The 18,888-nt window shown below is 40.2% G+C and overlaps 1 protein-coding gene across 2 annotated transcripts in view; it reads right to left on the bottom strand.

The window, feature by feature from the left end:
* AASDHPPT (aminoadipate-semialdehyde dehydrogenase-phosphopantetheinyl transferase) overlaps positions 1–18,888 on the bottom strand; it is a 50,294-nt gene that overhangs the window by 9,158 nt on the left and 22,248 nt on the right. For both annotated transcript variants that reach the window (XM_045018801.1, XM_045018806.1), the window contains exons 3-4: positions 10,413–10,534; positions 9,656–9,817 (exon numbers count right to left, since the gene is read on the bottom strand). In XM_045018801.1, the coding sequence (XP_044874736.1) occupies positions 9,656–9,817; positions 10,413–10,534 (284 nt within the window). The remainder of the gene's footprint in view (positions 1–9,655; positions 9,818–10,412; positions 10,535–18,888) is intronic.

Consider the following 18,888-nt stretch of genomic DNA (forward strand, 5'->3'; position numbering starts at 1 on the left):
CCACAACAAAGTACTATTCAATTTAAGAATGGCAGAATTAGGCTTTTGTCATTGTAAACAAATGCTATTGTAACAATTTTTCTCTTAATCCCCTTATTTTGTTTACTTATTCCCTGAAGAGGTTGCTGTTTCTATTACACATAACATCATTTCTGAATTTACCAAGAACGCTCGGGCTTGATTCAAAAGATAATTTAATTGATGCTTTTTTTTCTTCCCCCTGTGGTTTCCCATCTGTGCAAACAGACGGGTATTCCCCCCTCTGTACCTGAGTTTGGAAACATTCTATCTCTTCCCACATGCAGAAAGCACTTCAAAAATGTATCTTTAAATTCTAGTTAACAGAAAAAAAACAACAAGGTGGATAAAAATCAATGATTTTTTTTAAAAAGAAAAACTGGATTTAATTTAAATCAGATTTTTTTTACTTTTAAATTAAATACAGGAGTTTACTTTAAATAAATCTATTTAAAACTGAAGTTGAAACTGACAACTTATGTTAAATCCTATTCATTAGAATATATTAAATAGTTTAAATTAAATAAAAAATAGTATTAAACAGTACATGTTTGCTGCTGAAGTTTTAAAGAAAGTCAAAGTACTGAATTGGTGGAAGTCACTGGCTAAGCGCCTGGTACCAGAGTTTGCTGAGTGCTAATCCAGCTTTTGATAGCAGTAGCATCTTCTGCAGGTGCAGAAAGAATATTTTTTTCATTTCAGTTTATTCAGCTAATTCAATTTAATGACTAGTTCATCATTCAAAGTTAAGAAACCAATTGGGAGCTGAAAAAACAGGAAATCTTACTTTCCTCTTCCATATTATAAATAAAAACTAGGCGTGAGAGGGTGAGATCTGCTAGTTCTAAAATCTTGAATGAAATGGTGACCAGAAACAATCAGCTCAATTCATTAGCTACAGATAATGCTTCCTTTACTTAATAAATCACGGTTAAATGCAAACCATTTTTGATAAACCTTTTTATCTACCCAGGACATTTAAGATCAGTTTTATTACATAAAACTAAGTGCTCTTTGTGTGTATTTTTAATTTAACTTGAATTTCTATCCAAACAGTTTGACACAAATCATAAGCAAAAAATTAACTAGTAAATGAGAAATGCATCATTTACCATTTTCTAACAAGTAAATATTAAGAATCTGAATAAATGTAAATTAAGCTATATAGTTGCTGAAATAAATGTATAAGTTCATAATTAATGTATACATGTAAGATATAGTTGCATAAATAGATAGCATATCCTCCTAGTTGGCACAAAAGTACCAAATTTAATGTAAAGGCTATATTTGTTTGCAAATAAACATATTTTTATGGTTACCAACAAATTTCTTTGGAAAATAACTAAAGTACAAATACAAAACAAGATTAAAATCAATTATTTAAATCAAGGTTTCCTGCTTGTTGATTTAAATTATGATTAAAACTGTTGATTTAAATCACTTTGATTTAAAATCAATCCACCTTGTAAAAGAATAAACAAGCATATTTACTAATATCTAATTAAAGGACAGGTACCTACAGTAAAACTGGTAAGGTAAGAAGTCAATTTTTATTTGGATGAACTGTCCTTAAAGCAGGGGGAGGGAATCTGGGCAACACTCTACAGAGAACAGTAGAAGGCAATGCCAAAAGCTAAATCGCTCCATCATACACGAGACCTTATCCCTCAGCTATTTATGTTCCCAAAAAGCAACAGAATAGGAAAAAGGTCCTCATTAAACAGTACAAAATCCAGGGTAAAGGGACCCTAAAAGCTAAACTACACAAACACAAGGCCAAAATGTCAACAAATTGTCAGTACATAATGCAGACACTTCGGTCCCAAGTCATCATCTCTGGTGTATGGACTGAAAGGTTCACTGATGTTTGACATTAGCTGAAGTGCACAGGCAGAACACTAGAGTGTCAGTATTAAATCTCACCATACATCCACTTGCCAAACAGTACCACTAGCACCACGAATATGCCACTACAGTAAGGGAAGCAAAGTGAACCTTCTCTTCCTCTGTCACTGCAGCCACAAAACCATAGCCTGCAGAGCTATTCTCAATAGCAAACCAACTAAATAACCTGGACAGCATAATCCAAGTCTTGGTTGCTCTCAGACTATTTTGCAGATAAGACAAACCAAATAAGATCAACACAGAAAATTCTAAATTGGTCCTCTGTGTGTGTGAGAGACACCTTGTACCCCAAATGACACCCCGTACCACATGTTCACTACTTTTATATGGTTATATTTTGTACAAATTATGCTTTAGGAGACATTTGAAAATTCATAATCTGCTGAATATTATTATCCGGTTGAAGTGTGTGTAACATCGCTGCACGTAAAATTACAATATTTTGCTGTATGATTGTTACTGAAACATGTTGTAGTTCTGGGTAACACCCGCAAGCCAGTTTTCAGAGAGACAGACACACTGGCAATCCCAGACAGGTATCAACAAAGTCAAGTGGGCTATCACTCAATCGGACATTCACCAGCAGGGTAACAGTAAACATGAAATTTACAGTTCATCTGAAGGACAGTTTGGAGCCCATCAAGAATTTTTCCAACAAAAAAGGTTGGAGGATAAGAAGGGGGGGGGGAATGTGACAGGGCGTCCACCCACTTCCTTGAACCCAATAGGACCAGCCCTGAGATGGTTAAAACCAGCCTAGGGAGGCTGAGCAGCAGGCAGCCAAAGGAGTGGCTGCAGGGGAAAGTGCCAATAAGGGCAGACCAGCTTCCTAGATGGCTCCTGGCAGGCTGCCAGGACTTACAGGCTCAAGGCCCTGGGAAGAGGTCAAAGGAGTTGAAGCCAGAGGCAGGAGCAAAAGGAACTGAGGCTGCGGGGAAGTGGCCCAGTGAGCTGGAAGGAAGAGGCAGCAGGAAGCTGCTGTTTGCAGGGGCCCTGGGCCGAGGCCCAGAGTAGTGATCGGGCCCGTTTCCCCCCCACCACCACCACATACACACTCTCCACTAGCTGCTGAAGGAGCAGCCCGGCTGTGAACTGCCAAGCTGCTGCAAGGAGTGGCTGGACTCTTGAAGGAGTCTCCCAGAAAGGGGGGAAACTGCATGGTGACATGGCTAGAGGGCTGTGCCATGAGGCAGATGCCGAGAAAAAGGAGCCATAACGGGTCTGCAGGTGGAGGCGAGGACAGGAGAGCCACCACCAACCAAGAGCATGCCTGCTGGGACAGAGCTAATTCCCACAATACCCAGCAGGAGGCGCCAGTACGGTGAGTGACCCCGTGGCAGGGGGAAAAAAATGTCCCTAGCTACCCTTCTTCCATCTCTCGGCTCATGATGACAATGACGACTCAAAGTACTGAACAAAAGGGGGAGTGGTCTCAGGCTGGAAAGGGGGACAGCCTGTGAAATGTACTTCAGCTCATGCTGAGACAAACCTTTTGCATTTAAACCTATTATCTTAGTAAAGATTAAGAATTGGCTTGCACGCTTATCCTTTTCTTTCTTTTGTAACCAATTCTGACCTTTATGCCTTACCACTTGCAATCACTTGAAATCACTTGCAATCACTCTATCTTTCTCTAGTTGATAAACTTGTTTTATTGCTTTATCTAAATCAGTGTGTTTGATTGAAGTGTTTGGGAAACCTCTCTTTGAGAGAACAAAGGCTGGTACATAATCATGTTGGAATGACAGACTATCTATGAGCTTAAACTGTCCAGGAGGGTACTGAACAGTACAAGATGCACATTTCTGGGGAGCAAGGCTGGAATTGGGGATATGCAGGTGTCACCCTATATGTAATTCATGGATGGCTAGGCATAGCATTCACATACTCAGCTGGGAGTGACTTTACATGCTGGTGGCTGTGAGTAGGCAGAGCCAGGAGGGGTTTACTGTTCAACAGCAAAGCAGTGTAAAAGGCATCCCAGAGTGGAGAGTTAAGGGACACAGCAGTCTAGAGCGTGCCCTGGGGAATGTCAGAGTGCAGCCCTGTGATGAAGCTCAAGAAGTCCTGAGATGTACGTAAGCCATCAACTGTGAAACAGATCAGTAATACTTCTGGCTGGTGAAAGACTATAGGGAGTGTATTTGTAGTATGAGCTAACAGAAGGGATTATGCTAACTCAACATCTGTAAAAAGGGGAGTCTTGTATCAAAAGTTTTTTTACATCATAGCAGGAAGGGTTTTACATTTAGAAAATTATACAAATATATATATTCTAAGAACTTCTAAGAACAGAATCCTCTGAAGTCCATAGGCAATTTTAAAAGGAGTGTTTATAATAGGTTTCATTTTGGAGTTATTGTAACAGTAAGGAGCACTTTGGAAATGCAGGTGTAGACATTTGTGTTTTCCACCTGCAGATTTTACTAAGCTTATACTATTTTTTTACACTGGAGATTAAAGCATGTAACTTTTACATTTAACATATATCAAGCCCACCACAAAAATCACATCAAGATTGATATATTTATATTTGCTTGTGATTCCTGTGTAGCCCAATGTTGCTTTGTAACAAAATATTAGTTTGGGAACTAATCTCTTCATAGAGCTGATTAACTAGAAACCACAGACTTTTAAGCAAAGACTTAGTTGGCACGTTTTTCCACACCGGCAATCCCATTTTCAAAATTTTTGGTCTGTAATGGATTTAGTTTTTAGCAATTACATCCTCCCTCACTCTTATTTTGAGAAAATTCTTGATTTGTTTCAAGGGCTTTTTTATGTCTATGAAATGTAATAGAAAATAAATCCATCTCCTTTTTGCATTTGGTACTTCGCTATCTAGGAGAGTACACTATAAATATTTATTTAAGCAATTATACACCTTAATATTTTTAGATGCTTATTAACTGTACATTTTCAGGGTATTAGAAAATGGTGAATGATTTATTGCTTATTTACTAAATATTAAACTTTTTGGTCATGATTTGTGTCAAGCTCCATTAGGATGGTAACTGGAATTTAATTAAATACAGAACAGTATATGAATTTATTAAATAAAACAATATTTAAATGTTTTGGATACATAAAATTCTCTTATCAAAATATGTTTCACATTCACAACTAAATGATTTATTAAACAGAGGGATTAACTGTTGTCAGTAAATTAAACTGATTTCAGGTCAGCCTGGGAAAATACTCAAATATGCCTAAGAGACTGGAGTTTAAGTTCCTACTCATCTAAACTTCTTGTAAATGAGACAGTATACTACCGTAACTCCTCGCTTAATGTTGTAATGTTCCTGAAAAATGTGACTTTAAGCGAAATGATGTTAAGTGAATCCAATTTCCCCATAAGAATTAACGTAAATGGGGGGGTGGGTAGAGGTTAGGTTCCAGGGAAGATTTTTTCACCAGACAAAAGACATATATACACATACAACATAAGTTTTAAACAAACAATTTAACACTGTACACAGCAATGATGATTGTGAAACTTGGTTGAGGAGGTGAAGTCAGAAGGTGGGATATTTCCCATGGAATGCCTTACTGCTAAATGATGAACTAGAACTCAGCTGAGCCCTCAAGGGTTAACCCATTGTTGTTAATGTAGCCTCATACTCTACAAGGCAGCATGAATGGAGGGAGGGGAGACAGCATGGCAGAGTGTGAGTGTGTGTGTGTGTGGCACATTACCCCTTTAAGTACACTGACCCCACTCTAAGTACATTTCAAGCAGAAGGCTCCCGGCAGCAGCTCCAAGGCAGAGGGCAGGAGCAGCACATGGCGGGGTGGGGGGAGGGCCAGCTGAACTGCCAGCAATTGATAGCCTGCTGGGCGGCTGCCACACAGGGAACTTAGAGGAGTGGGGAGCTAATGGGGGGCTGCTGGTCCACCCTGGTTCCAAGCCCCCACCAGCTAGCTGCAAAGGGCTGCTCTTTCTGCAAGCAGTGGACAAAGCAGTTGGCTGCCAAACAATATTATAAGGGAGCATTGCACAACTTTAAACGAGCATGTTCCCTAACTGATCAGCAACTAACAATGGAACAACGTTAGGCAGGACGACTTTAAGTGAGGAGTTACTGTAAATTACATAGGCTGACCTTTGTGCCATAAAGCTTGACCTCAAAATTCAGTCCTCTGCTTCTTTCTTTATACAGAACAGCAGCCTTTCGATCAATTTTGATCGAAGCTCATGAATTCAGCGTATTTATTTTTATTTAAATGTTTTATGAGATTATAATAATTAGTTTAGGCCTTAACATACTTCATGTTAAACTCAGATTTTGTTTTAAACCGGTTTATGTTCAAAAGAAAAAATTGAAACAACAAAATCAATTTTTTTCAAAAAAGTATTGCTTTTTATCTACCTTGAAAGCTGCAGAGAGGTCCAGGAGAATTAGAATGAATGTCTGTCCTTTATCCATCAACAGCAAGAAATCATCCATTTGCGCCACTAGTTAGATTTCCATTCCATGCCCTGAATCCAGCTTATGTCAGGCTAGGATATTGGCTTCACTAAGGTGAACCTGAAGGCAGCTTTTTGCTATCTTCTCTGACATTGCTCAGAAATGGAAGGTTTAACACAAGGCAACAGTTAGGTCCAATGTATCCAGGGTGGGTTTCTACTTGTAGGTCAGACTATATTATGTATTTCAAGATAAAAGGGAAGATCCTTCTCTGCATGAGGCACTGGATATTTCAGTCAAGAAAGTTCTGGTTTTCTTGACTTTTTTCTGTGAGTAGAAAAGAGATCTCCACTTATTCTTGACTTTATGCTCCCAAGTAGCTTTTTATGTTAGGTATTACTAAAGAGCACAATTTAAATAAAATGAAAAAAAAAAACACAAGCTTTCTTTTTCTTCTGTATTTTTGATAAATTATACCTGATATAAAAATGGACTAAATAAAGAACACCCACACCATGAGAATAACCAGACTAGAACAAGCGTTGCTTTCCCAGATATCTCCTATAAGAGAAAATAAACTAAGCTGTAATTTCTCTAACAAATATCTTTTCATTTGACAGAGGATGTTGATTCAGTTTAACAATACAACAGAAGCCACAAAGTAAGAAATCACACCAATATGCCATCTGCCAGGTGACTTTTACTTGAATGATTTGAACACCACACTAGATTTTTCTCAAGTCCATACAACAGGCTATCAGTTAAAAGGTTATTTTAAGAGTTTGTATCGAGGACAACAAATAATTAGTAAATTCTACCATAGCCAAAAGAAAAAGTGAGACCTAGCCCTCTATCTATAAAGAAATGGGGCTCAAAATGAAAGAAAGAAAGGAGCTGAGGAGAGAATGGGACAGGTTGGCAAAAACAAGATGTCATTTAGAAAGTATGAAAAATGCAAGAGTGAAGAAAAAACAACGGAAAAGCAGTGCTTAATTTTAGGCTGGAGATTGGTAGCTGAAACTAACTATTCCTTCAATCTAATTTTAATTAATGCTGATAGTTAACTGGATTAATGGGACTGAAAAGACTAAAAGAAATTGAAAAATAAATTCTCTTTCCCCCTCCTCCCCCCACCTATTTGAAAGGGTATACTGTTGGGGGTGAATTAAGGGAAAAGGAAAGATCCCCAGACAGACACAATCTACTGGCAATAGTTACAAAATAACAGTCATATTGTGGTACAATAATGAAAAGCAAATTACTGCAGAACACTAGTTACATATTGTTAGATCTACCATGGAAGTAATTATATTACAAAATTGGTCACAATCTTTTCTAAGATTTTTCCTATTTATATAAAGCTCAGATTACTATGAATCCCTGACCTAATGACCCTCTGGAAACCAGGATACACTATACAGTAGGTACAGATTGGCAAAAGGAGAGTTTTTAAAAAGTGCAAGCCTAAATGTCATTAAAAATGCACAAAAACAGTTGTCTGCATGTCAGGAACACAAAGAGGCCAGCTGGCACCCCACAAGGCTTAAAATTATACTGGTAGATTCATTCTTGTTATATATAATTAATTTTAAAACAGATGTATATCAGAAGTTGTCTGTTTAAAACAAACTCCACCCGCACACGTGATTTACAAAGCTGCAGGTAATGTCTTCAAAATGGAAACAGTTCAGGTGTTATAAGAAGTGAGATATGAATTCCTGGTCTCCTCCTCAGCATAGAGAGTTTTTCACAAGGCTAACAGGGTATTTGATGAAGAAGTCTGTCTCTCTTGCTCTAGGAGAGGGAGGGGAGTGGATCACCAAAAATAGTTGTTGTTTCTTTTTCTCTCTGTATCTATTCATTTTTCCTCAAACCATCATGAAAAATTCTATTAGTGCTCAAAGTTTATATTCTAATGATTTGATATTGTGAAGTTGTACTATGAAAAATTTACTGTCATGAGTGCCTACATACATATGGGTCCAGCACAGCTGACAAGTCCTGTAATGTATATGAACCAGATACTACAGAAGGAGCTTGGGATTTAGAGTATATCTGCCCTGCACAGGACTATTCTTTAATCTCACTCCCACTACTCCTGCTATTATGGCAACAGGTCCTGCAGGACCCCAGTCCCACTACAGGGCTCTACACTAGTCCTGCACAGGGCTCTAGCTGGGAATATGCCTCCAATCCTGGGTAGACAGACTTGCACTAGCTCTGCTCTAGCTATTGGGCTAGAGATATCAGTGTGGACATAGCAGCATGGGTGGTGACTCAGGCTAGGACACCCGAGCTCAGACCCAGAGGGTCAGGTGGGCTTGGACTTAGGCAGCTAGTCCGAGCTGCTGCCCTTGTTACAATATCCACATTGCTATTTTTAGCATGCTAACTCAGAGCTAATGTGAGGCTATCTGCCTGTTTTGGGATGCATGTCTCAGCTGCAGTGCAGCCATAATGCAAGTGACCCTGTTCAGGTGAAAACATATGGGACAGTGGATGTGCTGCATCCTTAGAAAAATCAGTTTAGTTGATTCCTTTGAAAGGAGAGCAGAAGACAGGAGCAGTGGAAACTTACGAGGAGTAAAACAAAGGAGGCCAGGTGACCAGAAAGGGTTTCAGATAAAGAAATGTACAGGAACAGGAGTCAGAAAGAAGGGTGGGGAAGGAAAAAGCAAGGTCACTGAAGCTGGGATGGACTTCATGAAGGAGAGGGACCAGCTAGCACACAGCTTGCATGAGCCACGACACCCAGCCTGCCTGCCTTCCTAAACCCAGATGTTGCCCAAGGACTGACAAAGAAAGGGTGAGATAGAAAGTGAGGGATATTGCTATTTCAGGTGTTTATTATTTTGTATGATATGTACTCACATGTGCTCTAAGCATAAAAGAGCATAAAGGTGTTAAACTCTGAACAAAGTGTGTCTCTGTACATTAACTGTTTCACAACCATTGCATTCCCTAGACAGAGTTAAATTGCGAACCAGAAGTGTCACACCTTTGGGGTGGAAATCTGGGAGAGGGGTATCTTTAAGTAACTGGAGTAGTTTGGAGTAAGTGCTCGTCCTGAAGCCTGGGATAGGTGGGCTGAGGAGCCCCATTTCCAAGAAGCGGTAGTAGACAGTCAGAGCCAAGAAAATATGCCAGAGGCCAAGGAAGGAATCAGTGCTGCAGTCTGCTGAGGTTCTGGGAGCATGAAACCACCACAGGGATCCAGAGCAGCAGAGGCTTGGATTTCTCTAAGCAGTTATAATGGGTATAGGGAGCCTGCTCACTAGGATGTGATAGAATTATATTACAGAAATTGTTGGTAGATTTCTTACCTCAAAAGTCCACCCTTCTTCCTTGTCTCCATCCAACAACATTTTTGTCTCCTTGTAAACCTTCCCTACTTCCAGCTGCAATGGGGAGACATTAAATTCAATCCTTTGCAGGTTAAAGCCTATTCCAATCCCAATGGCCTTTATAAAGCTTTCCTTTAGTGCCTAAAATACAGAATGACATATGTTTAATCCACATTTGTTGCTTTTAATGGCTAAAATTGTTACCTACAACACAACAATTACATGTAGCATATCACTCAATCTAGACTGAAAGGTCATCTGTGAGCAGAAACTGTGGGTCAAATAAATTCTATTCTTAGACAAGTAAGTCTGAGATTACTTCAGATTTACGTTGGTATAATTACTAAGCACAGAATCCATCCACAGGCAGTTTACTCATCTGTAGGAACAGTACAAATCCATGGTGCTGTAATGCATATATAAATACAAAATGACCTACAATTCTGAAATTATCAAGGGCTAGATTGTGTCCTCTGCTGGATGAACCAGGAACCTCTCCACCGTACTTTCATGTATGCATAAGGCCATCCACAGTTCTTCCTAAGAATTCCAGCTGCAGTACAGACCATCTTGCACACCTACAGATATCCTGAGGCACCAAGGATGTAATCTAATGATAATTGTATCTGTGTGAGCAGCTAATGAAGTTTTACATCATGACATTATGTACTGCTTTGATAAAGTGTGTTATCTGAGAAATTATACTTTGTGTTTTTAAAAAAGAAAAATATATTACCCAGTGCCTATAAAACATATCTAGCTGAATCCATTCATTATTCATGGACTTGATTACGCTCCACTCTGCCTCTGTAAACTGTCGTTTCATAATGCGAAAGAAATCCGGAATTGAACCACTACCTGTAAAATCAGAAATATTTACAATAAATATTTTAATACAAAAAATAGTTATAAGCAAATGAATTGCCTTATATTATCCAAGAAATAACTCACAGTACAACATATTATTCATTAGGAAAAAATATTTCTGAACTAAGCTGTTTGGAAAATCTCAAAACTAAACAAGACTGCAAATGCAGCTGTAGTCAATACAAAGAAATGTAAATATAGCCAACATATTAAAAGTGTACTGATGTTGATCAAAGCCTACCATGACAAATTATACATTTTAAGGAAAGTAAAAGAGCAAATAAAGTCTTCACTCAGCTAAAGTTCTAATGTTAAAAGATGTACATTTCAGGAATAAAGCCATAAAAAAAAAATCCAACAGCTTCAGTAGTGTCTAAAGTGACAGCATCTAATCATTTTGTTGACCCTGTCATTAGTCACCTGTGAAAATAGTCAGCACAGGCACTCAGCTATCTATATTTGATTGCTTAATGTAATATTAATAAATCAATATGCTATATAGTATTTTCTCTATCTACCTATCACTGTACTAAAATGAGATTGTCTGAATCACCTGAAGTGCAGGAATGCTGTATAGTAGCTGAGCAGCAACTATACACTTATTTTTCAGATGTGCGTTCACCTGCACTCAGCATATGATCTGCATTATCATTGTATGGTATAGCTCAGTAATCATACAATATGCAAATACTGTACTCTGGCTGAGACCCATTATTCCAAATTCTCGTTAAATCTAAACATTTAAATGGAATGAGAAGGGACAGTGAAAGAGGACTATGAGGGAAAGTGGTGGGGGGGGGAGTAAGTCTTGCTTAAAGGGCAACAAACGTGTGTTAGCGTGGTGGGATTCAGAAGTTGGTATCACCATGTATGTCTCCGAATGAGCAGAATGATTTATAGTAGCCAGAGAACAGTGAGCACGTTCAGGTATAACAGCAACTTGAAGGAGCTCTCTGCTAACCTGATATCAATTTTAACTTAGGCCTTCTGCATCAGAGTTTAATAAGTCCAGGATACAGTTATGTGAGCATAAACAAGAAGCCTCCTCAAGTTAACATTTAAATAGTCAAGCATGAAGGTGAAAAAGTATTTTACATGCATTTAAAATGATAAAAGTCTTCATTTAAAAATCAGTGCAGCTGTGGATTTCAACAGCAGTTCTCCAGTGTCTGAAACACTTTCCTCTACACTCCAGTCTCAATTTTACTTTGCAGTAAGATGCTGCAGAATGTGCAGTTATATTTAGGGCCCTACCAAATTCATGGTCCATTCTGGTCAATTTCACAGTCACAGGATTTTAAAAATTGTGAATTTCATGATTTCAGATATTGTAAATCTTAAATTTTAACGGTGTTGTAATTGTAGGGGTCCTGATCCAAAAAGGAGATGGAGGGGGCGGGGGGTCGTGTCAGAAGGTTATTGTAGAGGGTGGTTGCAGCCTTCAGAGCTGGGCTCTTGGTCAGCAGCTGCCATTCTCTGGCTGTCCAGCTCTGAAGGCAGCAGCGCAGAATGTGGGGGGGGGGGAGCAATGTATGGTATTGACACCCTTACTTCTGTGGTACCACTGGTGAGGTGCTGCCTTCAGAGCTGGGCTCTTGGTCAGCAGCTGCCATTCTCTGGCTGTCCAGCTCTGAAGGCAGCAGCGCAGAATCGGGGGGGGAGCAATGTATGGTATTGAAACCCTTACTTCTGTGGTACCACTGGTGAGGTGCTGCCTTCAGAGCTGGGCACCCAGCCAACAGGTGCCACTGTCCAGCTGCCCAGCTCTAAAGGCAACACAGAAGTAAGGGTGACAATACTTGATTCCCCCTAAACCTTGCGACCCTCCTGTAACTCTTTTGGCTCAAGACCCCCCCGTTTTAGAAATGCTGGTCTCCCCATGAAATCTGTATAGTATAGGGTAAAAGCACACAAAAGATCAGATTTCACGGTGGGGAGAGGGGGGACCAGATTTCACTGTCTGTAATGTGTTTTTCATAGTCGTGAATTTGGTAGGGCCCTAGTTATATTGGTTAACAGCACTTCAATGATATGTTGTAAGCAATGGACATCACAGCATGGTTAGCTACGCAGCCATGACAGGGATAATTAATCCACATAACGAAGCAATCTGCCCACTAGGTCTTAGAGATGAGTAAATGGACATGACAGTAAATGGACATGCACTCTATTTACTTTAGCAGGGATAATCCAAATCTAGATACCTTCAATATGTAGAATTTTCTGTATTTTGACAGGTTGTTGTATATTTTTAAATACACATTTTTATTTTAGCCTCATTTCTAGGGTTTTCTTTTGCCACTAATAAATACTAGTGCATTGTCATAATGTCTTCACTAATTTGTATTCAATTAATATGGCTAAAGTATACCTCACACTAAAACACACATTTAGGTTTTCTAACCTGTTATTTTGCTTTCCATTTTAGCAAGAACTAAATTATTAGTTGCAAAATTTCTTTCAGGGGAGTGATATTTTGGATGGGAGGTGATAATGGCAGCCCTAACCAGGTTCAAAAATAGATTATAGCCAAGCAGAAGTGTTCTCTGACAGCTAACTAGATAGAAGTTGCAATAACCAACTGATGGAAAGATCCGGAACAACCCAAGGAGGCCAGAAGTCCTGCTCTTACTGTGGGGGGCGAAGTGCTGTTAAAACTGGCGGCATGCCATACTAACAGAAAAATTAATATGCTGGTGAAAAGCCTCGTCAGGCAAAGGATCCAACTAGATCAGGTAACGTATTCTCAATTAAAATAAAACAAACAAACACAACAACAACAATAATAATAATATGGACTACCTCTTAAGGGAAAGACTGTCTTATGGACAGTTGCCCTGGATTTGAGGTGTATATACCCCAGAATGTGATCAAGCTAATTGCAACCATATTGTGTGCGTTGGGCCGCTCTGAAGTAATGAAACAGAACACCATGTACTTAAGGGTTAATTTGGAGACAGGCTTTTAGAAGCAAGGTCAAAACTAGCTACAGTTTCTGCTAATCAGAACAGGAGGAGGGGACAAACAAGTAAACAAGTGAGACTAAAAACCTTGGTGGTTGGAAAACTTTGAGTCTAGACGTCTCTGATATTAAGTTTATGGAAAGTTAGAAAAGTGATGATATAGTAGGGATCATTATGACCTGTGTGTTTTATAGAAGATTAGCTAATAGATTGTACTTGGGAGCAGTTCTCTGAAGTCATCTTGAGATGTTTTTCCTGACACCTCTTCTCCCCGGTGGGTGAGCAACTGGCCACTGCAAACCTGCTGTTAATTACTCAATACCGTTCCAGATGTTAAGTGAATATTTGGGATGCTCTAAACCTATTGCTTATGCTTGTGTGTGCTTAAATCTAAAAACCGGCAGTGTTAGTTAGAGCATGCTTACTTGCATGAATCTTATCAGACTGAATTGCTGTGTTCCTGTTGATTTATTCCTTACATCGCCTGGAGTGAAATAGTTAAGTTGCCCCTGTTGGGAGTTCTGAAAACCTCAGGTAAGGGAAAGACTGTCCTATGGATCACCTTTCCCAACCTCACACCTCCCCTTATCCCTTTCATGATCATGAAACTACAGTAATACCTGCTCCAGAGACTCCACAGTTTAAGAACTGTGAAGGACTGGGCTGCAGTCTCCCCCTGCAGCCCAGAAATTGCAGGGCTGGAAATCCAGCCCTATAGAGTTCATAAAATTGCTGGAGTTGCAGTCTCCTACTACCTCACAATCCTATTACTCAGAACATTACCCCTCAGCCCTCAGAGCTTCTTCCTCTCATTCACCACCTCCATCAGTCCAGAGCCACCACACCCATGCAATTTTCAGGTTGTTGCCTGCCATTCCCTCTCCCATCCCCACAGTCTCTTCCCCATCCAGACCACATGCACTCTCTGCCCCTCAGATTCCCTACTTCTCTTTGGTCCTAGTTTCCTTCATCTACCTCAGTTTCACTCCCTGACATGCTCCCTGGGCGCCTCATCCTCAACAATCCTTTCCTTTCCAATGCAAAATCCTGTCACTCTCCTCTGCAAGCCCCAGATACCGCTTTCTTCCTCCTCTGATGCCTCCCCATCTTCATTTCCCTCTCTGCCTTGTCCTGAGTCAACTCTCACTCCTAACACAAGCCGGTGGTGGCCTCTCCCAAGTCCTGCTCCTGCTACACTATCTAGGGCCAGGCTCTTTTCATTCTCTCAATCACCATCACTCTGTTCCATGTCCCAATCAGTTTCTCCACACTTTCCTGTGGGACTGGGCCAGAGGATGAGAGAGTGCAGATGTTTCCCATTTAATGAAAAAATACACTTCCCGTCCTTAACATTACTTTGAGCACAAAAACACAACCATAATTTATGGAAACTTAAATTTCCAAAGCAAAAACACTGTTAAATTTAATTCTAAGGCCGTCAAATTATTTCAAATTTACAAAAACACCTGTGAAACAAAGTTATAATTACCAACCTGAATATGCAGACATTTGGAAAGCTGTCAATTAATACTTTAATTTGTAAACACACAATTAGAAAGAGAACCTTAACTTTGCCTGTCTAAACGTTAACATTATGTCAGTGTTGGCAACTCAAGAACAGTTTTGTAAGTGAGGGGATTATGGCCAGAGTTGGAGTTAGTCTCAGTTAGATGCAAGAAGCTTCAGCTCTTCCTTGGGGGAGGGCAGGGAAGGGTCAGGAGGGCATCCCTCGCCAACTAGCTGCCCGTCCCTCTTCCCTGTCTCCTGCGATAGAGAAGCTGATCAGGCTGGGTTGCTGCAGGCAGAGCGCTCTCTCCCTCACCTACCTGCCACCTTTCTGACAGGAGGGGAGAGGGGAGCACAAAGAAGCCAGCAGCTCAGTAAAAAGCGACAAGAGAGTCCTGTGGCACCTTATAGACTAACAGACGTTTTGGAGCATGAGCTTTCGTGGGTGAATACCCACTTTGCCAGACGCCTGTAGTGAGTATTTCCAGAGGGAGGTATAAATATGCAGGAAAGACTCAGTCTAGAGCTAACGAAGTTAGTTCAATCAGGGAGGATGAGGCCCTCTTCTAGCAGTTGAGGTGTGAAGGGAGGAGAAACTGTTTTTGTAGTTGGCTAGCCATTCACAACAACTATAAAAGATACACAGGCAGCTCAGTGTGGCTCTTCTTACTCTTCCCATTTTGTGAGCAACATCACAGCTCCTCTGCTCCACCTCCACCCCAGCCTGGGAAGGGGTAGAGGGCAGTGAAGAACCCCTGGAGAAGCCCCTCCCAGCCTAGACAGGTGAGAAGGGAGATCCTGCTGCAGATAAAGAATTCTCTCTCCTGCAACTGAATTTTCAGAAATTTTATTACTTATAGCAAACCAGAAACTGCACATCTGCATAGTGCATTTCAAGCAGGTTTTATAGCTGCATATTATTTCTTACTTAGCAACAGAAGAACAGATTCCTACAGGACTTGCTTCTAAATAAGTATGATCAGCACAGAGGCCCTTTATTTGGTTAAACTTGCATTGCTACACAAGCAGTGTTTATACCCTAGTCTATACTTGATAAAGCTAGAAAAGTTCCGCCAGAAGCTCCGTCAGAAGCTCCATCTGCATCACATACATGTAATGTATACACAGATGACCATACAGCAGCTCTGCAGATTTGTCCTAGGGAAGTGTTGCTCCTTTCAATCCAGGAGGTGGAGCTGGTTCTCACAGGAAGTGTAATGATCATCTGAGCACAAGGCTGACCCCATATGACTCACAGATACACAATCCTGACTGCTTGGAAACATTTTCATGAGCTATGTCAAAATAAATTTAACTCCTACACTTGAAAAATTTGAGTTCTGTTCACACAGAATTTCATGGTACTTTAGACATACTCAGCATTGTTGGAGAAAGACATACATGATGAAGAAAGGGCAATTCCTGTTTTGATTAAAATAGTAGGGAGTTTGTGAGCAAAGAATAGTATAGTACTTAGGGTACCTTGTTATAAAAGGAAAATATAAATAAAGCAAGGCAAACATGTTTTTAAGCATGTACTACATCTCAGATACTTGAGAAGTTACTAGACAAAGTGCCTTAAAAGTAAAAATCCTAAGAGGACCTTCTTTTGCAAATGGAGGATTACAGGCTCAGATGAAGAATTACGAAGAGCCATACAAAATTCAGCCTCTACTGGGGACCATTTAATTAACAGGTAGTTTATTTTTAACTAAATGTAGCCTTATGTTGCCATGTTTTGGTTTTGGCAAAGCTTTGCTATGTTCTGGTTTTACGAGGCCTCAAACATCTTTCCTCTTGACATTCCAGTGTAAGAGGTCTTCGATTTGCCAAGATTTGAGGTCCAAGGTTTGAAACTCAGTTTGTGCATATGCAATACATCTTCTCTTTTTAGATTAAAAAAAAATTTCTTCTTTGTAAATGAAATTTGGCAGCGTTATATGTGTATGTATGCATATGGCATTTTTGTACATAATAAAATATTGTAAAGATAGTAATGAATCCAGACTAAAAAGAGAGGAATTCTCAAGGCAAAACCTACTATCTATGCAATGGAATCCCAGGACAATAAGAGACTGCTATTTAACTTAAGAGTCATAGAATATCAGAGTTGGAAGGGACCTCAGGAGGTCATCTAGTCCAACCCTCTGATCAAAGCAGGACCTAATCCCCAACTAAATCATCCCAGCGAGGGCTTTGTCAAGACTGACCTTAAAAACCTCTAAGGAAGGAGATTCCACCACCTCCCTAGGTAACTCATTCCAGTGCTTCACCACCCTCCTACTGAAAAAGTTTTTCCTAATGTCCAACCTAAACCTCCCCCACTGCAACTTGAGACCATTACTCCTTGTTCTGTCATCTGCTACCACTGAGAACAGTCTAGATCCATCCTCTTTGGAACCCCCTTTCAGGTAGTTGAAAGCAGCTATCAAATCCTCCCTCATTCTGCTCTTTTGCAGACTAAACAATCCCAGTTCCCTCAGCCTCTCCTCATAAATCATGTGCTCCAGCCCCCTAATCATTTGTTGCCCTCCGCTGGACTCTCTCCAATTTTTCCACATCCTTCTTGTAGTGTGGGGCCCAAAACTGGACATGATACTCCAGATGAGGCCTCACCAATGCCGAATAGAGTGGAATGATCATGTCCCTCGATCTGCTGACATGCTCCTACTTATACAGCCCAAAATGGCATTAGCCTTCTTGGCAACAAGGGCACACTGTTGACTCATATCCAGCTTCTCATCCACTGTAACCCCTACGTCCTTTTCTGCAGAACTGCTGCCTAGCCACTCAGTCCCTAGTCTGTAGCAGTGCACGGGATTCTTCCTTCCTAAGTGCAGGACTCTGCACTTGTTGAACCTCATCAGATTTCTTTTGGCCCAATCCTCTAATTTGTCTAGGTCCCTCTGTATTCTATCTCTACTCTCCAGCGTATCTACCACTCCTCCCAGTTTAGTGTCATCTGCAAATTTGATGAGAGTGCGATCCACACCATCGTCCAGATCATTAATGTAGATATTGAACAAAACCAGCCCCAGAACTGACCCTTGGGGCACTCCGCTTGATACTGGTTGCCAACTAGACATGGAACCATTGATCACTACCTGTTGAGCCCAACGATCTAGCCACCATTCTGTCCACCTTATAGTCCATTCATCCAGCCCATACTTCTTTAACTTGCTGACAAGAATACTGTGGGTGACCGTATCAAAGGCTTTGCTAAAGTCAAGGAATAACACGTCCACTACTTTCTCCTTTGGAATCAATTATTTTATTTATACATCAAAAATTCAGTAGAAACACACTGGAGAATTTTTTTATGATTGTTGAAGAATTAGGCTGGCAAAGTGATGCTAAAGTTCTGCATCATCAAGGCTGCAATAGTACTCCTGCTGCTTACTTAACTAAAAAGGATTCTCAGATTTAAAAGTGATAGTAAGAAACGGAATGTCAAACATCCATGGGGAATTCTCAGTCCATTCCAAAGCACTACCATATACAGCATGGTTTAAAGGATTAGTTGTGTGCATGTATATGTTAGGTATATTGTTTTTTGTGGGCCTGATTCTGCAATGCTTACTCAAGGTGAGTAGCTACTACAGAATATATTATCCAGGGCCCATTTCTGCAAGACATACTCACACAAGTAGTCTCAGCTGCAGCAACTGGGAGTACTCTACAGGAGTTTCAGTTTGGGATGCTTTCTCGGGATTCAGGGATGATTAAACAGCACTGAAGTTGTCAGGCTGAGATACAAGCTGAGGGTGTTAGTGATGCCTTCAATTAGAAAAACATAATTGCATCTCTAATGGTCACTAACCCTTCTGGACAGATACTCATGTATTTGTAGTTGCTCATGAATCATAGGATCAGAAA

Source organism: Mauremys mutica, chromosome 1 (genome assembly GCF_020497125.1).
Source record: "Mauremys mutica isolate MM-2020 ecotype Southern chromosome 1, ASM2049712v1, whole genome shotgun sequence".
Taxonomy (NCBI): Eukaryota; Metazoa; Chordata; order Testudines; family Geoemydidae; genus Mauremys; species Mauremys mutica.